Genomic DNA, 27,683 nt, shown 5'->3' with positions numbered 1-27,683 from the left:
GTTATACAATCATACCATAGATCCCAGAAAATGGCGGAGATGATGATTCCCTAATCTTTGTTTAAAAATGAATTACCCACCACTTCAGCAATGATTTTGTTAGGTAATTTGAAAATCAGATAAAAATTGTTGTAAAATTTTATAACCCCAATGAGATAAATAGTCTTCAACACTTGGTATCTTGGAATTCCATGTGGTCTACAGAACTTATAGGTGGTTTCCCATGAAGCCCAGGTAGCTGATGTAAACATTTAAGTCTCCAGTTAAAATCTAGAATGATTACAAATATAGGGTGTTTTTTTAAGCCCGATAGAACTTGAAATTGTAAAAAATAACACAAAAAATTAAATTGTAATCAAAATTTTTTTTTTATTCGAAAGATCAATACGTGACATTAACATTTGAAAATGATTTCGGTCATATGGGCACCGCGGCTGTTCTTGACGAAGCGCATTCTGGACGTCCAATTTTGGGCCACTTTTTCGAGCACTGCGAGCCGTATGTCACGAATAACACGAACAATGCTGGCCTCCAAGGCGTCAATTGTTGCTGGTTTATCAGCATAAACCAGTGACTTCACGTAGCCCCACAGGAAATAATCGAGAGGTGTCAAATCGCACGACCATATGCGGCAATTTTGCTTATTAACAAACCCGTTAAGCCAAAAATGCGCCTCATCGCTGAACACAATTTTACAGAATGCGCTTCGTCAAGAACAGCCGCGGTGCCCATATGCCCGAAATCATTTTCAAATGTTAATGTCACGTATTGATCTTACGAATAAAAAAAAATTTTTGATTACAATTTAATTTTTTGTGTTATTTTTTACAATTTCAAGTTCTATCGGGCTTAAAAAAACACCCTATATGACAACAACAAAAATTAAATACATGTGATTAACTAGAAAAATATGAAAAAGGTACTGTAATTCTGATGATGTGAAAAGAACCCCAAAATTTTGTAAACAAACTAATAAAATAAACAGTATTATAAAAAATAGACAATAAAAAAAGGAGGGAAAAAGTACTAATGTATCAAATCTTCCATAAAATTAGTAACAAAGAATTCTTGTCTAATTTCATACTAATAATTTTTTTTTTCCATTTTTGTGCTAACACAAAGTGTATTCATAATTTTACAAATTTCATGATTATAGATAACTATATATAACCTATAACAGTATTTTAGTGGCTTGATTAGAGGACTCATTTCTGAATAAATGTAAAATATCACTATACATTACAAATATAAAAGAAGAAATAAATAAGGAATAATAAACAGAATAGATGTATGATATAGTCTAAGCCACTCATAAAAGATGATGGGAATGAAAAATCAGTCCTAAGTTTTCTTTTATGTCCTGATTTGAGAATGTCTTGTCTTCTTCCTATTATTGATCTCTTTGAAGGTATATTTTCACAAGCTGGTTGATGTATCATATTTTAGCAGCTTATTGATAATACAGCCAAGTGTTCATATGTATCATGACAGTTATATTGTTTTCAGTCATATAAGATGCATTTGTACATTGCAGTAACAAATGCCTGTATTTTTTAAGCGTAGTTTTGTATTTTGTCCAAGTTAGCTTTTTAGATTATTGTAATTTTATAGTTTAATGTTTGGAATGCACTTATACAAGAGTTATCCTTTTGTAGAGTTTTGCTTATCTTTGTCCCAGTTTGTCAATGAGTTTTTAATAAACAAGAGTGGTAAGATTTTATGATAAATTTGTAATTAAGAATCATGCACAGCTTCTTCAGCCAAGTCTACTTGCTCACTACCTTCAATATGATCCACATCAGACTGATTGCTAATTTATCTGCTTGATTGTTGGAACAGTTTGGCCTTAGTATGTATGGTTTGTCATATCATGTGTTCATGAGTAGTGCATATCCTATATTCTGTTCATCTTTGCTTCCTTAAACATCAGTCAACTGGTACAAGAAATGAAATTGTCCAAATGTTCTCAGTATTACATTGAATTAAATTTTTTATTTGGCTCTCATGGGGTTAAGATGAATATATTTTTTATTCTGAGGAGAATAATGGGAAAAACACAACGAGATGAGGTCAGGAATACAAAAATAAGAAGAGTAACCTGGTAGTGAAACTGGCCCAACATATTATAGAAGAAAACAGGCTATGGTGGTTTTGCCAAGTAAAAATAATACAGGAGGAAAGAATGGCCAAAATATCATATGAAATGAGTCAATGATAGAAGGATAAGAGGAAAGCGGAGAAACACTTGGGATGGTACATTCAAGGGAATATTAGATAAAAAAGAAATGGACTGGAATAGACATAGCCAGCTGGTACAGAATTGAGACTTATGGATCCGGCTCTATAAGTAAGGTCCTCACACTGCTCCCAGGTAAAATAGGAATGTTTAAGAAATATTTTTTTTTTTAAAATGCATTATGTAGCTTCTTTTTTAGTTAAGAAAAAATTGGCATCCTGCTTTAAATATTTTTATTTCTTTAAAATTTGCATAGCTGTAATTTATAAAATACTGAGGTCAGTAGATGGAAGACAAGCACCTCCATCTTCTCCTTATAACAATTTTATCTACAGTCAACAACAAATACACTATTATGAATGAAATTTATTTCTGATACTATTGTAGATAAAATACAAACAAATGATGTTATTTATACAATGTTTTTTAAATAGAAAGTTTACCTTTTTATTTTATGTATGTTTGGTGAAAAAATCCTTACAATTTCTTTATTACCAACATTAAGGAATATTAATTCCTTTATTGACGTTTCGGGTCTCTTTCTTCATTTTTAGAATGAACAATCTTAGTAGTAGTTATAGAGTCTTATTTATCCATATCTAAATACTTGGATATTTCGTATTATACTATCATTGAGTCCCAAAATATCGATAAAGGAATATTATATACAGAATAAAGATATAAGGATTTTTTCACAAAACTTACATAAAATAATTTAATGTCTTTTAGTAATACTATGACAAAATAGTAGTAAAATAATAATACGATTATAAATTTACTCAAAAATGAAACCTTATTACAGGATATGAATTCTGGACTGGTGGTTTAAATCCTGGACTGCTGTGGATATGGGCCAACAGTGCACGTCCAGTGCTACCAAAGAAACCCAGTAACCGTCCAGAAGAAAATGTTGTTGGAAGTGGTCGCTGCCTCTCTCTAGCTCTCAACAAGGCCAAGTTATATCAATATCAAGGGGTTGACTGTGGGCATCGTACGAGGTACATTTGTGAGCATGAAGAGAATGCAACAATCAGGGCTCTTAAAAGAATACAAAAGTCTCTTCATATCAAAGAGGGTGATACTGCATAATATTAAAAATCAAAACGTTATTTCAAGAACAAAATGTAAATAAAAAATAAATTATGAACACTAACTGTACATAAACTGTAATTTTTTGTTAAATAAAACAATTTAATTTACTACTAGCAACTTGTGTCATACTTTTTTACCCTAGTTCAGTAGTCTCTCATTCTACCTTCAAAATTATTTGTCAACCCAGACAAATGCTTATAATTCGAGATAACCTAACATAAATTCTTCAATATTCAGCAATGGTACTAGTTACTATGCATACATATAAATTTTTACTCGTTATTTAAGAAAATTAATCCATTTTCTTCAAGTACCTGAACGAATAAATCATCAAGCTGGACGAACATGTAGAGGCTTTTTATTTATTACATTTTCATTTTGTAATACTACACTCAGTCATATTTTTAGACAATGGTAATATATAGATAGAGCTCATTCACACCACATTTACAAATATATAAATTAAATGATAACAAAATAAGAAATAGATGAGAGGGGAAAAAATAATAATAAATACAAAAGAATATAGTATAAAATAATATCTTTAAACAGTATCATTCCTATTTACAATATTTACATTCAGTCTGGGAAACTCCAAACTGAGCTCTTCCCCAACTTGTGGAGGCAATGGCAGGACTACGGAAGATCCTGGCGCTTCTCTCTCAACGCCGTCACTGATATTAAAAGCCAGTGGAGAATGAGTGAGGATGCAAGCCATATATGCTCAGGACTTGAATGGAGAATCTAGCCATCACCAGATCAGTGGCATTAGCTAGAGGTCTGGGGGGATTTATTTTTGGAGCCTGAGGTGAAAAGTTTTCATGACTTCCTCTCCAAAAATTTTAATATTTTTACAATAAAAACCTCAGGAACTTTCAATTTAAAAATGATAATGTTCACATCTGACTAAAATGAATGTATATATTTGTTATTTTTTTTTTCAATACAATTATTCTAATAAATGAAAAAGAAGTCTCCTGCAGTTCTGCCCAGGTATGCTACTGCAAAAGCATTAAACTATCTTACTATTACAGAGTTGTTTATATTTTGAAGTCAATCAATTTTGAAATCATTTTAGAAAATACCTTAGCTCAGCATGGCTATAAAACTGCCAAGGCAGTTAAGAAAAAAATGAGATTGTTACTAAAACCTAAAACCTCAGTATTTAAAGGTTTATTAACGTAAAATATAAATTTATAAGAACAATGAGGCTTTTATGATATATTTTTTCCTTCTCTTACTTTCTTCAGAATTATTGATATGAAAGTTTAAATTAAAAGGTACAATGATAAGAAAATAGACCATTTAAAAAGAATACAAGAAAACATTTTTAAAAAACAAAAAAAAACAAAAAAAAAACAAACAATTTATTTATAAATTACAAGTACTTACAACATAGTACATAAGAATTATATGTCACAAGAGAATTGTATTGAACAGCTGTACAATTAAGTCTTTTAACTGCCACAATTAGGCTTTAGATGAGTGATGATGGGAAAAAATCACAGTGACAATTGGTTTCTTTTACAACTCGGAATGCTCGTGTACTTCTGGCACTAAAATAACAAAAAAAATTAATACAATTTCTCATTAACTCATTACTATAGTAGGTAATACATTAATTATAAAAAAGTTGGCACTATGTTTAAAAACAAAACCAAACTAATTTACACACACTTGATACCTCAAAGCAAGCATTGTCTATAAAATTTTATTACCATTGGTTAACACACCTTAAAATTATATCCTTATATTTTACAAACACACATAAAGATACACATATTTACATCTGTACAGATTATAAACTCTATGATGGTCAAATACCTGGTACTTGTGGAAGAATGGGTTCTTCCTCATGACCTTCAGTTTCTCCAAGTTGTAACTGCAGTCTTTTGATTTCATTGTCATAGTCTTTCCACTCTTCAACTATCCTCATAGCTGCAGTCAGCTTAGCTTCTTTGGTCATCGGGTTGTTGCACTGTAAAAAATCAATATTAGTTATCATCATGGAAATATTTGAATCAAATCACTTTGGATAGAATAATTGAATCCTCACAAGATCTATAGTCTTTGCCCTCTTCTTGGAACCATCATCGCACCAAGTTTCACACCACAGCCATTCTTGTGGAAGTGATTTAATTGCAACTTGGTGTATCATATTATTAGGCAGGTCCTAAAAATAACAAAAAAAATAAATTCAGTTATGAGTTGATCACTATAATAATTTATTACAACATGTAATAAATTGTGACACTTTAAGAACCATTCTCTCAGATATCCATTAACTTTTATTAGAGTGTTGTATTAAAAAAACAAAAAAAAAAAACAGATGAACTACAAAACTTTTCAATTGAACTTAACTTAAAAAAAAAAAATTATAAACCAACTAGGAAATATCTATCTAGATATTGATTGTTATTAAGATAATCATCTACCTGAGGCAGCAACATTTCCATCAATGAATAACCATTAGGTACAATTCATCATTACTTGGTACATATATCTTAGCCGAAGTATTCATATGTCACTCTAAAGGATCAGAGATACATAAGAACAATAATTTCAATTCTTTGTCACTCTACCAAGTCCAATTTGCACAATTCATTTTGCATTAGATGCAAAGTGCATGTGGTATGCAAGGGGTTAATCGATCATGAGAACTGTGAGCAAATTAGAAGAATACAAGTACCTTCCCATAGAGTGGAGCAAAATTTTGGCTCCTATTAAATATTTTTTATATTATTTGACTGCAACCGGACCATCTTTCTTTTAATGAAAAAGAATTGACTGCTCAAGAACCAGTGGAAATGGGTCGATTTCTATTTCAGAATGTCGATAACTTCACCTATCGAGGATCAGTCATAAGTTGTGGAAATAAAATATCCCTAGAGACTAGTCAACAAATCATGAAGGTCAAAAGCTGATATTTTGGTTTCAGCAAAAACCTGAGTTCAGTTGTCTCCCATAACATGAATGTCTTCTCCACCTGGGCCCTGTTTCATAATGAAAGCTAATAGTATTGGTTCATAGTACAAGTATAGAAACAACATGGAAATTGAACTAATACTTATTTTTTTTCATAATAGGGAGGACTATTAGTGATGTTACAGTAGTTAAAACCTACTGATGTACAAGTCAGTGTAATTGTATTAAGTTAAATCGACAAGACTAATAGTATTAGTTTGTACTTTATTATGAAACAGGTTCCTGGTCGTCATCACACCTGTTTTTACATATGGACCTGGACCACCACAAGCACTGAAGAAAAGGAGATCCTTGTCTTTGAAAATTGAAGGAGGAGGAATAGGGAGATGTAAGATTTGTAAGGGAATACAGATATGTAAACCCAGCTTGGAATACTTTATTGGGTTGGACACATTGCCAGAATGGCGGATAGTCCAAGAATGATATTCAGATAGATGATATTTCAAGAAAGTAGCTTTATAGAAGGCTCTTTCCGACAAGGGAAGAGGCAGACTACAATAAGAGGATGCTACCATCTGGGATGTCTCAGACATGTTGCACACCCACAACTGGTGAGTGACAAGATAGGATTATCCGGTGAAGACTTATTGAGGAGGCCAGAGACCACATAAAAAAATACCAGTCAATAGAACATTTTAATGTGTTAATGTTTCTGCTTATTTCGAAGGCCATCTTTAGAGAAAAAGAATAGTGTAAGATCAGGTTCTCAGAGTTAAAATAGAGAAAAGGTGGAATCAATTCTAATTTAAAATTTAATAATTTTAAAGACTTGATAATAATAATTAATTTTATAAGGAGGAGGGAATGAAAAATACCTGATCAAGGTTTGACAAGCTATTAGGATCTTGGCTAAGAGCTTGATATTGCCCCCTCAGCCTATCACCTGCAGCTATCCTCCTAAACCTTTTGAGATCAACAACATAAAGAGCACTAATATGGTACTTCCTTCCTTGTAAGTGGTTTCTCCAATAGCCACTCTTCCAGAATCTATGGACCAAGACAATTTCCTTTGTTATATACATAAAACAAGAAGACTATGTTATTAGTGCCACTATGCAAATAAATGTATTTGATCCATTCTTTGCTTCAAAGAGTAATTACTTAATGAATAATATTTCTATGTGATTTTAATAATTCATCCAAATATAGCAATATATCTAATATTGTTAAATATAATGAAATATCTCTTATTATTATCAGTTAGAAAATAACAAGACTCTAATTAAAAACAGATCAAATGGTTGAATTTCGAATATATTCATGTTGAGTTATGAATTTACTTACTAGAAAAAATAAAATTACATGAACTAAAATGAAAAGAAAAAAAATCTATAGGCAACTTCTAGTTGCAACCTTAGAATGGAAACACAAAAATTGACTCTCTCTATTTTTTATGATAAGAAATATTGGCATTAATAAATAATATGAAAGACATTTCATAACATATATCTTGTAACTTAGAACAGATTTTCATAAAGTTTAGTTTCAAATAATCTTACCTGAAGCCGTCCATTTCTGTCCTACTTTCACAGAAGGGGGTATATCCGTATGGTGCTCCACCTAAGTCAAGATCAACTAATTCTTTCATATCAGCACGAACAACCTACAAAAAGGAATGTTCAATGAATAAATTTTAATTTTTAGTCAAGAATTATTAGGTAGCTATTATTGAAATGGAACATTTTTGTTAAGAATTACCTGATCTGCATCAACAAATATTATTTTCTTTACATCCAATGGGAAAAGGACATCAAGGAAGAGGATTTTATAACCCCAAATGATCCTCTGCTTTTCTGTTTGTTGATGAAGCCATCTAGGCCATTTGTATTGGACAAGTTCATACTGAAAGCCATAATGCTTAGCCATACGAGGAAGGAAGTCCTGAAATAAAGCATTACTATGGTGATTTACGAGAGAAGAAATTGAATTGTAAATCCAATTTAATAGGAGTATTATTAATTTTTTATCTTCCCTAAAAAAAAAAAAGAAAGTAATTTATCAATACAACAACGCAATTAAATGAAGTTGACATTTTTGCTAAATAAACTATAATTTTATTTCAAGTTAATCAATATGGTTAAACAAATAACATTTTTTAAGAAAAAATAATAACAACATGCGAAAATAAACATTAATTTCAAGCTATTTAAATCATACCTTCAAAGTAGGAGACAGATAATTTTTCAAAAACCAAAATTTGACAGGGCTCTTAGTGTTTTTGAGTACACTTAACATCATAATACGTAAAAAGCGTTCATACAGGTGACCTGAAGCGAGGGAGAATATATTTATCGGTTCTTGTTCCCCTTCAGTAGCATCCGTCTTACTGCCACCACCAAACGTGCTGTAATAAGTGAACATTTGTTTACTTATCTTTATAAATAAACCAAAGACTGAAATATAATCAGCTTACAACTTGATTAAATAATGAAGGAAAAAAAGAAGTAAAATATAGCTTTGCTGACATTTATTAATTAAAATTTAAAACTATTAATCCAAGGGCTTTGGATTCACCACTATAACAATAAGGAAATATTTTTCCTTGTCTGATTGTTATGCGAGGAGCTGATTTTGTCTATAACACGCTCAGATACCCATTTTATAGGAGCTGAGTGAGGTCCAGAAGAGTTAACAGATGCTTGGGTCAATTCACAGCTGAACAGAATGAATAATTATCAGCCAAGATTTTAATAGATACCAATCTCAGCATTAAGGAACAAGTTCAAACCTATCATGGTTTGAGTTATCAGTATAGCTGATACTATTGATCCCCTGGTCCAGTGTCCATTTCTAAATTATTTCAATAGAAAATTTATGAGTGATCCTTTAATAATTTTAAAAATGAATTAAAAAATTGGAAGAATAAACAGTAAATTAAATTAATAAATAAATATTATTTTAAGCAACTGAGAGGGGAAAAGATAAAGAGAGAGGGAGAGATTAAAACCACCTTTATTAAGGGGCACACCACCAGTGTCAAATAAAAGTTGAATTTGTTATAAACAATAATAAATAAATATGAGATTATTACTTACAGAATTAATTAAATTCTAAGAATCAAAGTATTTAACCCAAACTGATATACTTAATTTTTTTAACTTCTAGCTTAGCCGACAAAGTGCTCAGCACAATTCACAGATAAAAATGAGTAGTTTAAAAATGTTGATTTATACATTGTGAATAAATGGCAAAAAATGAAAATAGTACAGAAATTTTACAAAATAAATTACATTACCAAGAAAATGTAAATAATTATTTTGTACAATAATGAGGCACTGCAATTATAAAAAAAATACCAAAATATTCTTACTTTGTAATAGATCCCCACAAACTTGATTGCTCTTCAGTTTCTTCTCCCAATAAGTCTATTCCACTTTTGTCTGGTTTTTTTGTTACTTTTAGTTTGACAGTATGAGCCCTAAATGAGCTGAGGATTACTTTTATTTCAGATGAATTTACTGGATAGTCAACACCTGCAAAACTAAGAAAATGCACTATTAGTGAGTATTTAAAAACATGCATATTGTTTAACAATCAAGATATTTTTATCTTAAAAGAAATCTAGATTCATAATAAAAAATAACCAAGTTATGTAGGTATGTTGATTATATTTTTATTGCACTCTTAATGATTTACCTGTAACCGGTGATGTCATAGAGAGCTTCTGATCTGCCATGGCGCAGTCTCAACTTCCATAAGCCTGGGTTGGCCTTAAAAATTATAATTATAAGATAAATTATAAACAACATTTAAAAATCAAAAAAGGATTCATTAATTTAGTTTGATTTTTTAAATAATCTTTTAATAATGCTACTAAACAGTCCAAATAAATAATCATAATACCTTCAGCTGAAAGTACCCAAGGTTAGCCATAACAATGGTGTCAAATTCAGTAGGTGACCGGTCAGTTCCTAAAGTTATCTGAAGTCCTCTTGGAGGAGAACCAAGAACTGAGTCGAAGCAATGTCCTTCCACGATCAAATATTCTAATTCAAACTGACTAAAAAAAAAAAAATTGATAATGATGCTGATTAGTTTGAATGTAGGAACCACAATGGGCAAGTAATGTAAGATTATATACATCCTTTCATAACATTGCTATGACAAAATAAAGAATCGGACGTACCTGTGAACATTGGAATCAACTTGATCAAGTTTGATGTTGTCAAGATCATGCGGGCTCGCAATATTTTCTACCATCCAATTATCAGGCACAAGCATGTTTTGAGTCAGTAATGGAGTACCTGGCATGTTAGAAAACCTTGCTACTGGGCCGGGACCCAAACTACCACTTGGTGTGAATTGTAATGTTGGTTCCAGAACATATCGATAAAAGCTGAAACATTAAAAAAATAATAATAAATTACATCGAAGGTTCATCTGCTTGAGAATGTAAAGTCATTCCTATGATGTATGGAACAAAAAATATTTTCTAAATATTTGTAGGGTTCAAAACCTTCATTCAATTTTGTCTGCTTTCATTCCAAATTGTTAGTTGTGATATTACAGCATATTACATCAATTCTGGCTTAAATTGTTAAGATGGCCTCTAGAAGCAACTTAGTGATAAAGGAAAAGAATCACTGTATCACACTGTTAGCAAATATCAAAGATGTAATATAAATATAAGAATCAAAAGATTGTCAAGTTTTTGATAGGGGTAAAAATTGATAGATTGCAAAAGCTTTGATGAAGTCTGTTGAGAAAAAGAATAACAAAACTTTCTATGCAATTCCCACTATCCCCCCCCCCAAAAAAAAAAAAAAAAAAAAAGTAAACATTTACCTTTTCAAAGGCATATCACTGTTCTTCTCTACACAATTCAAGAAAATTCTAATATCAGCCCTAACAACTTGTTGAAGAGTTGAAAGTAGGTAGCCAACTATATGTGCCCCACTTGACACTGGGTCTATGATCGCAACTAAATCAAAGGCTGGCCCATCATCATTTGCCATCAGTTTCACAACACTAAAAATTATAAATAAGAATATTCATAAAAAATGTGACAAGTGCCTTAATGTTTATAAATAGACATTAATATTAATCATTTTAACCTGTGCTCTTCACCAGCAGGTATTATCTCAAAACGACTTTTAGATTCAGGGCGTGACGCAAGGAGAGATACTGACTTCATAAGCATGTCACTTGTAACAGTATCTAAATCTAAGAATAGAAATTAAGAAAATTAGTAAACCAAAAGGTAGAAAATATATTTACTAGTATGAAGTATGTAATGAATATTTTAGCCATTTATACAAAAGATACTAATGAAAAAAATTGTCTAGGATCAATAACATAAAAATTATCACGTATGCAGGCAAAACTTGAAATTATAACAGATGGTAAACATCCGGTGCAATGTGTGCTCACACAACTTTCACTTACCACCTTACATACATCCCCAAGTTTTGTGAAGAATGGCGGGATAATGTTGCAGTTATTGTTGTTTTTGTAATTACAAAAACAATTTTTTTTTATTTTTCTGTTGCAATAAAAATTCATATTGATGGTTTCTCGAGATGGGAAAAAGGAGTATAAATTTTTAAATGAAGTATGGTCCAGATGCGGTAAAATTAAATTCAAATAGTAATATTTTGTACTATTTTTATTTGAGTCAATGTTTCGCTCCACGTTGCAGGGCTTCGTCAGGGCTGTTTTGAGGGAAGTCAAAGTAGCTTCTGAGACCTCCATCAAAACAGCCCTACAACATGGGCTGAAATTTTGGCTCAAATAAAAATAGTACAATAAATAGTACAAAATATTACTATTTGAGTTTAATTTGACCACACCCGGATCTTGTTCCATTTATTACTACACACGCTCAATCAGCAATCTTCCAGAATATTAATTTTGTTCCTGCCAAGAATACAACAGTTTAATAAAAGATTACAAAGTCACAATGAAATTGGGAAAGAGTGGACAGTCTTGGGTTTTTCCCATTTCAATTGAATGTTTCTATTTTTCTCTTTCAGTTAAGCATAAAATATCTTAATATTTTGTATTTGTCAATTGTTTAGTATTGTTAAAAATAAGAACTTTTTTTTCAAGTAAAAAAAATTAAATGTACTTTGGAGGAAGATTTTTTGAAAATTGGAACTTGAGTTCTTTTTCCAATGAGTAGCTAGTATTAAAGACCACTTCATTTCTCTTTGATTCAATGAGTTTAATCAAAATCATTACAACAATTTTGGAGACAATTAAAAAATTAGTTTTATGAAGTGACACTTCCTGTCTGTTGATAATGTGAGACTTGGTTATTACGACTCAAGAGGCCATAAAAATTGAATTTCTGTTGAAAATTCAATAATGAAAGTTTGTATAATAGTAATACTTTTCCTTACTATATATTCTATAATAATAAGATAAATGAAAGTATAAAAGAAATGATAACAAATAGTACAACACCATACTATCTATTTATTTACTTATACAGAATCCCAAACAAAACACACAAGAAAAAAATAAAATAAAATGAGGTTCTTAAAGTAAAGGGCTCAATTTCTCTTATGATTTAAAAGAAAATAATTTTAACTAACCCACAGAATTTGCTGCAATAGCGGTGTATATTTTGTCAACATATGTAGACAGAGAGAACCTTTCAAGGAGTGAGAAGTCGTCCACAGTAAAGTCTTCACCAGACTGCAATGGACCGATGAGCCTACCGTTGTTAACAATACCCCTCACACCTCCATCAAAATTGAGGATCTCTTTTGAAAACTGCCTGTGTAACTGGATCACAGTTTCTATTTCCTCCTGATCTGGCTGGTCAACAGTGACAATGAATTATTTCATTAATAAATATTACTTGGAGATAATAATACTCATTGTTGTGTAGAATAAAAATTGTTACTCACAAGGACATCATAGTCAGTAAATGTCCTGACACCTGCCTCTATAGCAGGGAAGTCTTGTAATATCTCCTTCACTTTCTCAAGAGCTGCATCAGGAGGCAGCTGCCTCAACACAGCAAGTGCTATCCTGTTAATATCTGAGCTAGAGCTTTCAGTCTCCTTTTCATTAACTATTAAACCGATTCTAATTTTTCCACTTCCTTCCTGGTAAATTAATTACAGAGTAAGTATATTATTCTTATAAGACTGAGGGGATCACAAAATTAATCCAAGTTTTTTATAAATGATCTATAGTAAGCATAATATATGAAGACTACAGGAGAAAAACAAGGTAACTTTTTTATTTATTTTATTTTAAGTGAGTAAAAGAATTTCGACAGATTTTTGGATGGCAGGGAGGATTGTAAAGTCAAACAGGAGAAAAAACCTTAAGCATCTTAATACTACTGTTTAATTACATACATTAAGAGTAAAGAATAGGAGATTCCAAGATACACTTTTGCTATGTATAGAGAATACAGGGTTGAAAAGGAGTTTAGTTTGATTAAATATACATCCTAAATATTAATAATTAGTTATTGCCAACTAAAGGATACAGATGCTTTCACAACAGGACACCGCTGTGGGTTGCTGGTGGTTCAGCCACCTAAACTCAGGCAGCCAATCCTAAACCAACATCGGAAGAACCTTGTGGCATCCAACCCCTTATCCCTTATCACTTAATCTGAGCAATAAAAAGAAGACGTGATAAACAAAAAAGATCAAATAATCCTAAACCAAGGAATGGAAGCATCACCTTTTTATTTTCTTTAAGTAAATCCAGATCCCCACCACTAAAGAGGACCATCCAATGTGAAGGCTGGAAAGAGAACTAAAAGAATATAATGATGAAAAATATGCTTTTTGTGCAAAAAGGGAAGGAATGAAGCTGTAAAAACAGAAGAAGAAGCTAAGAACTAAGTGAAAGAAGGTAGCAGTCGGAAAGAACACTACTGGAAGAGCATTAGCACATTGGAAGGCTTAGACATTCAGGCCCTGGAAGAAAGAGTGCCATTCTTGTAGAAGAGAAAATATCGGAAGCAGAGGACCAACCAGCTAAACCAAGTTGATGTGGAGAATGTTAGAGATACTGGAACTGGTGACTGCCACTAAACAGAAGCCAGCCAGCACCCTTAGACAAGTCTTAATGATGATAATACTATACAGTGATTTTGAGTGGCAGCTGAACTTGGTAGTAAAGAATGTTAAATAACTAAGTATTTCCAGTATTCTTAATGTCTTCCCAGTAATAATCAAAACCATCATAATTATATGAGCATTTTGTTTATAAACTGTAAAGAACCGCAATGAATCTAATGTTATTTTAAGGCCTAAAACTTGATTAGCATGCAATTCATTTGATTGCAATAATTAAGTAAATCTAGCAAACCATGGCAGTGGGTAGCCTTTGATTTACATAAATATATAATTAATTTTTCAGCAGGTAATTTTCCAAAAAGAACTGACAAATGTGTCATGTATGTAAAAATATAAAAATACAAAACATATAATAAAAGCGGTTTCTGGAACTCCCACCCACCTTAGGACAGCGTTTTTTTTCAGCAACTTATTGAAAATGATAATCTCCTTACATTAACCTTACAGTAACATTAAGTAAAATGTAAGATAAATTGTTTGTTTTTTTCTGTAGTCTTCATATACTTCACTTACTATGAAATAGATATAAGAAAGTTTAAGATTTTTAAGTTGAGGGTGTGATTGAACATGGGTTACTAGAATAGATATTAAATAAGTAGCAAACACATATATATCTTTGTATATTTAAAAAAAATATATATTTGTGTTACATATTTTATATTAAATAGGATAAAAAATAAATGACAAAATTACCATTTGTTCAATTGCATTCTGAAGAACAGATCTTCCATCTTCGTCCCTAAGATCGCAAACAATCCAGTTAGTCAACAAATGTATTCCTTGTTTTGAAGATTTGCTCGACAGATAAGATATCCCTGAATCAATCATATCAAGAGTAAGCTTATTTGTAAATTTGGGAAGTGGTAAATAGTGACTTCTTGTTGAAGAAAGTACTCTCTCGTTCAACCTAAAATATAAGAAAAAAAAAAAAATCATAATATAGAAAAATAATGACACAAAATCAATATTAAATTAATAATAATAATTGCCCGTGTGGGGTTGCTAGTCTCCCATCGGACGCTTCCCAGTTGGGGGATAAGGGAATGCTCACCAGATGAATGAAATGAAATGAAAATATAATTTTATTCTAGGACTTACGCCCCCTAAGAATACATGGTTTATATATTTTGATTTTTGTCCGGCAAGCATTTAAAAGTTTCCAGTAAGCAAAATGAAATTACATTGAGATCTTGGCTAAACTACTATTTATAATATTAATCAATATATGCTTAACTATATTGTTTACAATGATGCAGAGGTTTGGTTATGCAATAAGTGAAGGAATAGGTGATGTTTAAAAGAAAGAATGATGAGGATGAGGACTGGGCGAATGGAGATGGGGAGAGTTCCAGAAGGAGGTTCCAGGTATGACGAAGGATTTGCTGAAGAATGTGGTTCTATAGAAGGACATATATAAATCAGTCAGTTAGAATCTGGTGTTTAATAAATGGATGGATGAATGAAGAGTGAGGAGATCAAGGATATAGGTTGTTTTTTTTTTTATTTATTCAGATGTAGCGGGTACTGGGAATATAAACTAACTGGGGAGGACTAACACAAGAACTAAACCCCAGGGCAACTGATCCAATACACTGTACTGGTCTGGGTCTGTTCCCATGTTAGGGGTGCCAGCAGACACACCAGGAAAAAGGTATAAAATACAATTCCCATAATCAATATGGAGTGATCTGATGTTATTGCTTTAGACGAGCCCGGTTATATTTGGATGAATCCTGGTTATTTGGACAATCAAGGTTATATCAGGCAAGAAGATAATAATAAAATGGTATCCGAATTATTGGTTTTGATAAGAAAATATGGTTAATGGTTAATTTCTTCTTCATAATTAAATTAAAACTGGTGACCAATAAATAATAGATTAATATATGGAAATTGGTTTTCTTAAAGTTAAGGTTATATATAATCATTAGAAAATAAAATCAAACCTTGGCATGACATTTGGTTGACTCATGATATAATCAATGACATTATCCTTATCAGTCAATTCTCCTTTATATACAGCTTTCTGGAGATTTGGTGTTTGGACCATTATTTCACTAAGAACAGCTTCTTCAAACTCATCAGCATTTAAACTTTTTTCAGGCAGAGCGACTCCATTTAGCAGAACCTAATTATCAAATAAAAATTATTAGTACTTCTTGAAATATATATATGAAATAAAGACAAAGCTTACGTAAATAAAAGTTTTTTTTTGAATATTCAAAAATTCCAGACCCAATAAAAATCCAGAGCTTATCAAAACTATCTTTTTAGACAACATATTCTAAGCTAAAAGAAACAATCAACATAAATTAATTTAGAAAATAATGATTTAAAATTAAAAAAAGGCTATACTCTAATAGGAATGTCGTTCTTCCAAAACCTTTTAACTTGTCATAATTCATTTTAATCTGCTTTTAAAATATATTTTTTATGTATTTCTCTCACATCTGAGTGACAGGAAGCAGTGCCTGTTCCAGATGAATCTTGTGAAAAGGAGCGTGGCACTAATAGCTTTAAGAATGAAATTTTATTTGATGTCATAATAACATTAGAACATTATAGAAAATAGCTCAGTATTTTAGGAAAACAAAGTTTTGTTAAAATAGACTTTGTTGTCAGTACTAATGATTAAGAGTTTCCTGAGAGAATTGTACACAATTAAGGATCAATTTCAAAAAGAAATTCAGGAGATATTATGCCTTGGCAAGAATTAAGTAGTTTGGCTAAAAATTTGAAAATTAAATAAAATAAATCGGTACTAACTTAAAACAAATTGTCAGTGCTAAGCCAAAGAGGTGCATAAGTACATTATACTCTCTTAGATTTTTGTTGCATTTTAACATGGTTTTCTATTCTCTTTACAATGCAAAAAAAGACCAAATTGAATATTCAATTAAAAAGACAATATGAACAACGATACATTGATATATCAAAATTAGACATTAGCTGATACCTTATATGAATATCAGATACACCAATTTACCATTGCTCTGACGAAATAATACCTACTACTATAAGTAAAAAGTATACCTGAGGTAAATTACGAAGGCCAGATTTAGAAATGAAATCAACTGAAAGTTTAATACCAGTGTTATAGTCAGAATCTGGACCAAATACTTCATCTTGCTTAAATCCTGGGAATTTAGACTTCAACAAATTATGTATATCAGCAGGTGCAATGTCATTATTTGAAACAGTTGCATAAACCTATAAATAATAAATATTTAAAAAAAAAAAATTTAAAATGATTAATAATATAAAGAAATACAATTTTACTTACATCGGTTATGAAGTTAAGGGCCTGAGAGACATCCTTAATTTCTGATACATAGTTGAAGGCATTGAGCATTGCGACTCCACTATCTTCATAGCCATTTTTGGTTTCATCTACAGAAAAAACAATACCAAGATGCAAGGGTGCATTATGTATCAAAAAAGATTGAAGCAATTTTATCAAAGGTACCACTTCTTTTTTTGAAGGATCTCCAATCACTACCTGAAACATTAATTAGATCTATAGGATATATTTTGGAAGAAGAGAAAAAAAACAATAAAAAACAGTCAGAAACTGAAAGAATCAATGTTAATTAAGTGTAAAAACACACTCTTTTACAAATGCTGTCATATGAACAATCATTTCTGAAATATTTCTCTAGTTGATACAATTGATTGGAATTTCATAATTAAGATCATGGATCAACAACTATTAAAGAACTTACAGTTTATTGGTATAAAATAACTCGTATAAATGATAATGAAATAAACTAATTTAGAATAAAATTTTACTCTTTACTTGTACCACCTAGGATATTCAATAATGACGTCATAGTTAAGCTAGTTTTCTTAAAAAGTATAATAAAATAAAGAAACACTTATTTTTACCCTTAAATAAATTAATAATAACTATGAAGATACTTTAGATGGAATTGTTAGAAACTAAAAAGATGCAGGAGTAAATTATCAATACCTAAGAGTTGTTATCATCCAATAACAATATAAATTTTACATTTTAAAGAATACAACAGTTGAACAAACCCATCATGCAAGAAAGGCCGGTCTTATATTTTCCTGTTTAAATTGAATGTATCTATTTTTTCTTTTTTCTTCTCTAGCTATTCATGCATGCGCACACACACACTTTTTATGATGTAGACCAGGAAAAAATCAAACCAAAAAAACAAATAATCAAGACTTATAATCCTTAAATTTATCACATCACAATAGAATTATTCAAAGTAATGAAGATATAAGATAATTAAAGTGATACAATTAGTAATGACAAATCTATACCAATATTTCTATCATAAGAAAACATACCAAGTTGTAAAGGTTTTTGCGAACAGAACGTAGCATTCCAGGAAAGGTAGGACGAAGAAGATCAAGAAGAGAAGATGACCAACGGCGGTATTGTTTATCCAATTCAATATCATTGATCCACACAACAGCAGAGTCACGTATATCTAAAGCGAAATCTACACCACCACCATTCAAATCTAAGGCTAACAATGACTTCGATAATTTCTTGTCGGTTAAACCTGCAAAAATGAAAACATGATTTATTTAATCAAATAAATGTTTCATGTAAGGCAGTGGTGCATGGGAACACTGTTTTCCAATGTAACTAAGTTGAAAGTGTTTTTATGTTCTTTTCTGTTTTACATGGTCTAATGTAAGATCTGTGATTGCTTGAAATATATTTAAAAATAAAATCATATTCTGTTTTTTTTTTCCTCTAGATCGGGCTCATCAACTACACTAACTACTAGGAGATCCGGGGTCATCAAGATACATCCAACAAACACATGCATATAGACCATATTACACCTAGTAGTTCATACCTCTGTATCTTTAGAATAAGTGGAAGCAGATTTCATATTGCCAAAATATTTCTATTCTAGTAATAAATTTAAAAATTAACTTTCAAAGGTTGAATTTATAAGAATATCAGTTTTTGGTAAATGAATCTAATGACAACAGTATCAGGAGTCTGTTATCAAAAACATATCGCAGAAAAATCTAATGATAAATAAAATAAAAATAAATGTTTTTCATATTAAATTTTATCTATTTTCTAGTTTTGAACTGAAATTTTTAATTTTCTAATAGGTTCTAGGCTTTGAATCACTTGAGATACAATATCAACAATAATTATTACTATATGAATCGTTTAAGTCAAACATAGAATTATGTATTCAGTAAACTAAGGCCTGGAATACATGAATTTTTGTACAAGTGCATCAAAATATGTGAATAATCCAATCATTAAAAAGCAAATTTCACATTCACTCTTGAGTCACTCAAAATTTTGCAAATACAAATAGATTTATTCATAATAATAAATGGAATATGGTCCGGGTGCGGTCAACAAAAACTCAAATAGTAATAACTATTTGTTGTATAAGCCATGTTGCATGGCTTCGTCAGGGCTGTTTTGACAAAAGTCAGAGTGACTTTTAAATTTGACTTTTGTCAAAACAACCCAGAAGAAGCCCTGCAACGTGGGATGAAACCTTGGCTCAAATGACAATAGTTATTACTATTTGAGTTTTTGTTGACCGCACCCTGACCATATTCCATTTATTAATAATACACATGGTCAATCAGCGATCTTCCAGTAAATTTATTCATCTTCGATCGATAACTTCATATTACGTACAGAAGACCAATGATATAATGGCATCAAGTTAAAAAATAAATGCTTTCACATAAAGATGTGTTTTATTGATGACTGTGATAGTACAATTTGTTCATCTATTGGACACAGGGTCTAAGAATCCAGAACAGATCTTACATGACTTATATCATGTTTGATCGATAATTTCATATTGCGTACAGAAGACCACTTATACAATGCCATCAAGTTTAAAAATAAAAGCTTTCACACAAAGATGCGTTTTGAGGATGACTGTGATAATATATTTTGTAAATCTATTGGAAATGGGGGTCTAAGAAACTAAATTTATTTATCTAATGAGTCTAAGAAAAAAATTTATTTCATGTTTATTGATAGATATCAATATATAACATACCAATAATGTGAAGGCCTTCCATAACTCTAAGTTCTTCTCTGATATATTCTAATATAGTAAAAATATCTTGAGTCTCAAGGTCAAAATACATTCCGTTGATGAACAATGCAGTATCAGAAGGCTGTAAGTGAAGTGATGTTGAAAACTTATCCTGATTTTGTCTCATTTCTGTTTTCAATTCTTGGCTTACAACAGTTTTCACAAGTGATCTGGCCTGAAGACAAACAAAGATGATTATATAATTTTTTTTATTATACTTATAACTTCACAAATTACTGAAAATTTAAATGAATAATTATCATAAATTACTAATCTGGATTATCTCTATAGGAAGTCTGGTGAGTCAATTCATAAAAAAATTATTTGAGGTTAATGACTTCCAGTTTAATGAAATTTTTTATTAAAACATGGTACAACGTTTCGGGACCACTGTCCCATATTCATGTACCTCATGATTTCCTATAGGCCCCGAAACATTGTACCATGTTTTAATAAAAAATTTCATTAAACTGGAAGTCATTAACCTCAAATAATTTTTTTATAAATTACTATTTTAAGAGTAAATTATAACACAAATATTAGATTACTGATTTAATATTTTTATATTAATTGATTGTTTGAGAATGTTTTATATTAATAATAACACCAACTTTAATAATACAAATTCCTCTCAACTTTTTATTTTAAAAAACTTCAAATGTTTCAGCCCTTGGGCCATTTACAAGGAGACAACCACAATCACTGAACTGTCATAATTCAAAAATTTTTGAGGCATCCTTGTTGAGATAAAAAAAATTCTTCGCACAATTATTCTTAGACAGCTTAAATAAATATAAAAAAGAAGAAAAAACAGTACAGAGTAAATGATGTACTATCTTTTTGGTAATATTTTAAGAAAGTGGCATTAACTTGGAGCACCCGGTTTAGGTATTCTTGGTGCAGTTGCTCATTAAGGATTTCATGGGTCAGCTAATCATTTAAGTTAAAAAAAAATAGGTAAATAGCCAAATTAAGATATAAAGAGAAAAGAATCAATACGCATGCATATATATTTTTTTCTAAACACGTTACCATTAATTAATTATTAACCTAACTAGAATAGTAAAACAACCACTTAACAGAAATGGAACTTAATGATATATAAATGCAACCTTCTGACTTACCTAAAATTAAATGATGGATGGAAGAAGAAAGAGATATTAAATTTTATATTACTTGTGAGATTCTTTCAAAAACTTAAGCTAACTTAATGTAAAAAAAAAATCATAACATTAAATTTGAACAAAAACAAATAGTTCAAAATTTAAAATAAAGATAAACTAAAACTAATAGTAAATAAATCTTTACAAATAAAAAAGAAAAGAAAACCTATTATAAACACATACCCAAAGGAATGGCAAAACTAGAATTGATCAAACAATAAAACACAACCCGAGTAATTACAAAAATGTTAAGCATTATCACTTCATAATATGTTCATTATTGTCACTTGTAATATGAAAAAATAAAATTGAGAGATTAATAGATAGAAACCTGAGTAGGGAAATTGGAGCTGATGTACGTTAATACATGTAACACTTCTTCTTTTGGAGCTGACATTATTCTTTGAGCTGCCTGTAGGCTAAGTTCTTGAAACTGCCACACTTTCAGTGGAGCTAGCTCACTGGATGTTTCAAGTAGGTTCTGTCGCAATTTATCCAAGTTCTCGATCCTATCAGGATATAGCTGCCTAAAAAAAAAAAAAGATTAATGATTACAAAATGATCATACCAACATATAATAATGATTTATCTACATTTACTCACTTTAAACGATGAAAATTTAAACCTTCAACTTCCTCCTCTTCTTCCTCGCTCTCTTCCGCAGCAGTCCCCTCAACTTTGGTATCATCCTGAACTTTATATTCAGTAGATTTCATTTGCAGTTCAACACCGTAACCAGATAATCTCAACTTTTTATTACTTGATTTCTAAAATGTTAATGAAACATTAAAAGTTGGGATATATATTAACTCAGCTATTAGGTAAAAAAAAAATAAAACACCTTTATCCAATGTCTAATAAGATATGTTATATGGCCTTTTTCAGCTTCTTCTTTCAATATTTTATGAAAACGACTAAATTCTGATGTTCCTAATTCACCATATAAAATAACTACTACACCTTCACTATTAGAATACTTATGGTCTACTCTTAACACTTCTCCACTTTTTACTTCAGAAGCAGCCTAAAAGAAAAAAAAACAATGTTTAAAGTGCTATGAGAAAAATCATTCGGATTACAGTATTCAATAAACCCAGTGCAGCAATACTTCAAAACAAAAATATTTCTAGGTATATTATAATAATGTTTAAAAAGGAACTATCATAATAGATAGCTAGCAATGTGGGAGAAGTTTAATGTATAAATATAATTATAATTAACATAATACGGTAATATACAACAAACATTTTTCATTCTGTTAACATACATGAACAGATCATGATTTGAAATTCATATACAGCCAAACCTCTCTTAAATGAAAACATATCTTGACCTGGTAGTATAGAAATTAATTACAAACCGAAAGCTCTTTAATGGAAGTGGACAACAGCTGGATATTTGTCTCCTAAAGATAAATTTCCCTTTACAAAATGTTAAAAATTAGGAAAACCTTATTTAATAGGTTTAATGGAAGATTATTGATAGACCGTGTGTAAAGATGAAAGGAATATGGTCTGGGTGCGGTCAAAAAAACTCAAATAGTAGAATTATACTAAAATAGTATAATTCTACTATTTGAGTTTTTTTGACCGCACCCGGACCATATTCCTTTCATTAATAGGTTTAAGTTTTAATATAAAGATGGATGTACAGTTTTTTTATTGTTAATTAATATACTGTTGTCCTTCAAAGATATAATAGACTAATGCTATCTAAAGCCACAAAACCATCTTCACTTCAGAGAATTACAATTTTTTATTATTCAATGAATAAATCAGGTCTAATAAGGAATTCATTCTCATGAGTGGAATGGAAACACTTTTTTGTTAATCAAGTATTAACATATTGTTCTCGTCTCTCAGCAGTATTTTAAAAATATAAATCCCCACCTCCCATTTTTTTTGTTTTTAAATGTATATTTATCCATGCATTAAATTAAATTGAATTCTAAAACATACATGTTTTGCAAATTGAAATTGTCAGGTTCAATTGCAAAACTCACTAAATACTTCAGATAATTTAAAAATAAACATGTAAAGCTTCTAACAGTTCAACAGTTCGCTTTGAACAGCCCTGATGAAGTATTAGAAGCCCTGCAAAGTGGGGCGAAACGTCAGACATTAAAATAGTTTTAAACTATTAGTTCTTCTTTTATTGACCGCAACCCTGACCATCTACTTATATTTATTTATATGTAAAGCTTCTAATTTCAACAAGGTTTTTAACTCATATATATTTTATTTTGAATGTAATATTGCAATTTACATTTTGTAATATTGTCTAAATTATATTTTTAACAAAACTAAATCAAACTTTACAAACTATTTTATTGAAATTAGAAATTTTTCATGTTGACTATGAAATTTACTGAAGCATAGAATATCAGTTTTGCACTTAGATCCTTTGACTGTTTTACTATCTCCTCCCATTTAAATTTTTTGATACATACAAGCATGTATTAAGAATTTCTTAATAAGCACCTGTATATTCCCTTATTAGAAACACTTCTGCATATGTCCTCAATAGAGGACTTCAGCATAAAACAGAAAATGATCATGAGGATAAATATGAACTTCATAATTGTAAACTCCAATATATAAACAAATCTATTAATATTAAAGTACATACCTTTGCTTCATTGATGTTTTCAATAATTTTATCACAGTCACAGATAAGAGTACCACCTATGTCTACAGCTGTCTGGCAACTGATTTCTTTTTCTTTGGCAATTTGATTAAACATTTCCACCCTTGGTGAATAAACATGAAGGCTCAAAGCAAATTCCAAGAGTGATACCTGAGTACTTGACAAAAAAGTTTTTGAAACATTTAACGCTCTATCATAATATTCCTTATCAGTTGCTGCTGACAAAAATTATCAATTAGTGATTTCAGAAGGAGCACAAAAATATGTAATTATTTTCTTATTTGGACACTAACCAGCTTCAATTAAGGGTGGATCTAAGGAAGTAATTGAATTCACGTAATCCCAAAAAAAAGATTCATTTTCATCTGCAAGAAATTCTGCCATTTCAAGAACTAAAGGTGTTGAATCCCATTTAGCATCTATCACTGTTGTAACAGATTTAGGTTTCTTTTTGCATAGGACATAATCTAATGAGGCAACCAAAAGCAGTAAAACTATCTTGAGCAATTCCATTTTACTAAAATCAGAATAAGTAACCATCATCACAAGCAAAATAATTTAATTAAACTAATTGCCTACACAAATATTAAATTAAGGACGTTAAAAGAGAGTACAGGTGAAAGACACTTACCTAGTAATAGTTCTAAGATAATGTCAAATAAAAATTCAAACCATTATAAATGAAACATAATAACTAAGTAACGTTTCACCTTCTGAACAACCCTAACCTCGTAAAACATATCAAACTAAACCGGCCAAAGATTATACAAGTGCAAGCACCTGATTGGCTTATCGAAAAATGAGCCAAGAGCTGCTCTGATTTATTCACATATGGATAAATTACAGTGTTATTATTTTTAAAGTCCTTCTAATTAAAAAATAAAAAATCTTTTGTGTTTATGGTCGTCTACTTGAAATAAAAACAAACTTTTATTAAAACTAACATTAACCCTCCGTTTTGTTCATTTATGAGTATACAATCCAAGCATGTGATTAATATGACTTAAACCAAAATATATGATTATCAACTTTTCCTCAAACAAAAAAAAAAAATACTACAAAATAAAGTTCATTTTTAATTCTCAAACAAATTATATCAATAATGGGATCATGACAGGTTCACCAAATCCAATTTTATAGATATCAAACATTTGAATAAAGATATTTACATATAGTTTTACAACAAATTACTGTTTTCTTATAAGAAAAATATTCTAGAAAGGAACAAATTTTAAGTAAGAATTATTTATTGGCCTTGGAGGGGTTGTTGACATAATCGAAAGCTTCCGGTAAAATCGACTTATCGATGCTTAGTGTACATGTCCTCTGTATAATCCCGTGTACATCATTCCAGTTCTCTTTGTGTTTTACTTTTATTGGAAAAGCACTTGAAAGGGCTTACTTTTAAAGTACTGATTTATAGTAATATGAGTAATGTACCCAACCAAAATGGATCAGGTCTAGAGCAGCGAGTAAGTAATGTTTTTTTGTTTTACGTTTTACTTATCTGGAAAATACATCCCCGACATATAGCAAGTTTTATGTTCCAATGTATTAAACACTTACTTAAAAGTTCATTATAAATTTTCGAATGAAAATAAATATGTGAGTAGGATTGGAGTATTTGTATAAATTTTGAAAGTGTTCCATGGTGTAAAGGCTAGAATTAAGAACTGTTAACTTTCGTTCTTCTAAAGATGAGTTTGTATTGCGTCATTATAAATAATATAACTTCAGCCAATTGCAATTACTTTTTCTGAAAATTACCCAAATTCTATTACTTTAGAAATCCTTGATTTTTTTCATATTAGATGGTAATCTGAAACTTTTAAGAGATACTTATAAAATCATTTACTTAGCTATTTTTTACTATGGGTCTATTCTTAGTTATATTTTAGTTGTTATAATTCCAATTGTAACAGAATTCTTTCTTTAAAATACATGACCTATATTCAATTTCGGTTATGTTATTAGTCAATTTTTCTAGGGTTATATAGCTAAAAGTTAGTTAAACAATATTTTATCAATTACAACCATTACTTTATTTAGCCTTCATTGTTCTAATTTAATAATCAATTTTATCTATTTGTTCAGGTTTCCAATTTCGGGTCTTATGTACCCAAGTAAAGTCAATCGTAAGATCTAATTGTTTTTTATGTACATTGCTTTCATTTATGTTGTGTTAATTTTTTATTTTAAATAGTAAATTTGATAATTGTATTTAGTTATACTAAGGTTTTTGTGATATTGTTGATCGAGTCTAGTTATTATTGAATGTTCTTAATTAGTGTTACTAACTAGTTAATTCAGTTTTAGTATTCAATATTTCATAGATTTGATTGCGCGAAAAACAATAATTATGTCTCAAGTTTAAAAGTGGGTCATCTTGATTGTAGTTCTGGGTCTTAGTTGGTATTGTTATTATGATATAATATTGAATAAAAATATTTTACACATTTTTGTTGTTTTATATCATGAAGTTTTATTTGTTAGATAGCGGTTTGAAGTTTGATCTCTTGATATTGCCTGTTTTAATTTATATCATATTTCTTTCTTTTGTTTTAATATCATTCATTTTAACTGAATCGCTACTAAGTATTCGATCTCTTGATATTGCCTGTTTTAATTTATATCGTATTATTTCTTTCTTTTGTTTTAATGTCATTCATTTTAATTGTATCACTACTAAGTATTACATCAATTAGTAATGATTTTATTTTGTTTAAACACTTAGATAATAAAACTTGCTTTAAACCTAAAAATAGAATTGATTTATTATTTTTCTAACTTTTAAGTTTGCTGGTCTGGACTTGGAGGGTAGCCGTAAAGAAACCGGCCCCTACATTCCTCCCCATCTCCGAAACAAACAGGCTGGAGGTAAGTTATAATAGTTATAAAACAAATAAGTTATAACTTATAATTTTAATTAGTCTTATAAATGGTTTTTAGGTTGTATACAAAGTTTTTAGGTTGGTTTTTCCTTTGGGATAAAGAATGAATTTAGGTTCAGAGTTTAAAGTTTTTACTTCTTAAATTTCAATCTAAAGCTTTATTTATTTTTTTATCTTTGTTTGAATTTTTAATTTTCTACTTTTTCTGTTTTTATTTCTCATTTGGCATACCTTTTTTTTTATTTAGGTATTAGTTGGTAGGTTGATTACTTAAACATTCACTTACACTTAGTATTTTAAATGTAAAGATAGGTTTTCTTCTCAACCTCCTCATTGTTTATTATTAAAAAAATTTAATATGTGTTGTACATTTTGAGTTTTTTTGGCAACCACATTTAATTTTTACATGTCTGTTGGGCTAGTCTCTTATTCCTTTCTGTGCTTTTGTAAAATGTTAAATATTCTGAAACCAAATTTAGTGAATTAATATGGGTTAGGAGGGTACATACATAATTTAATGAAAACTTAATTAGTTGGTTTCTTTCTTTTAT

The 27,683-nt window shown here is 30.1% G+C and overlaps 2 protein-coding genes across 5 annotated transcripts in view; one reads left to right on the top strand and one right to left on the bottom strand.

Annotated features, from left to right (window-relative positions):
* Positions 1–4,681: 4,681 nt before the first annotated feature.
* Uggt (UDP-glucose-glycoprotein glucosyltransferase) lies at positions 4,682–25,044 on the bottom strand. Of its 2 annotated transcripts, none has more exons than XM_014423947.3 (27): positions 24,873–25,044; positions 24,535–24,758; positions 24,224–24,459; positions 22,437–22,619; positions 22,199–22,362; positions 21,927–22,122; positions 20,394–20,607; positions 18,682–18,899; positions 17,645–17,860; positions 17,395–17,571; positions 16,308–16,489; positions 15,055–15,268; positions 13,168–13,368; positions 12,850–13,075; positions 11,368–11,476; positions 11,099–11,281; positions 10,440–10,649; positions 10,157–10,313; positions 9,950–10,023; positions 9,624–9,794; positions 8,471–8,657; positions 8,012–8,194; positions 7,813–7,916; positions 7,129–7,300; positions 5,385–5,501; positions 5,153–5,306; positions 4,682–4,884 (listed from the first exon to the last, which is right to left on the bottom strand). In XM_014423947.3, exons 2-27 carry the CDS (start codon positions 24,752–24,754, stop codon positions 4,853–4,855), a joined length of 4,500 nt encoding a protein of 1,499 aa, XP_014279433.1. In that variant the 5' UTR covers positions 24,755–24,758; positions 24,873–25,044; the 3' UTR covers positions 4,682–4,852. The 2 variants fall into 2 exon arrangements, with proteins under 2 accessions (XP_014279433.1, XP_014279434.1); XM_014423948.3 differs by having other exon boundaries at positions 24,224–24,456; positions 24,873–25,042.
* Positions 25,045–25,429: 385 nt separating this feature from the next.
* bel (ATP-dependent RNA helicase bel) overlaps positions 25,430–27,683 on the top strand; it is a 20,989-nt gene continuing 18,735 nt past the window's right edge. For 2 of the 3 annotated variants that reach the window (XR_001343488.3, XM_014423949.3), the window contains exons 1-2: positions 25,430–25,713; positions 27,037–27,118. Coding sequence is in view for 2 of the 3 variants with exons in the window: in XM_014423949.3 (XP_014279435.1) it covers positions 25,669–25,713; positions 27,037–27,118 (127 nt within the window). In the remaining variant the exon portion in view is untranslated. The remainder of the gene's footprint in view (positions 25,714–27,036; positions 27,119–27,683) is intronic. The other variant, XM_014423950.2, reaches the window with a different exon arrangement.

This window comes from Halyomorpha halys, unplaced genomic scaffold (assembly GCF_000696795.3).
Source record: "Halyomorpha halys isolate HHAL.00 unplaced genomic scaffold, Hhal_1.1 Scaffold448.1, whole genome shotgun sequence".
Lineage (NCBI taxonomy): Eukaryota > Metazoa > Arthropoda > Insecta > Hemiptera > Pentatomidae > Halyomorpha > Halyomorpha halys.
This window is presented reverse-complemented; position numbering and strand designations above follow the sequence as displayed.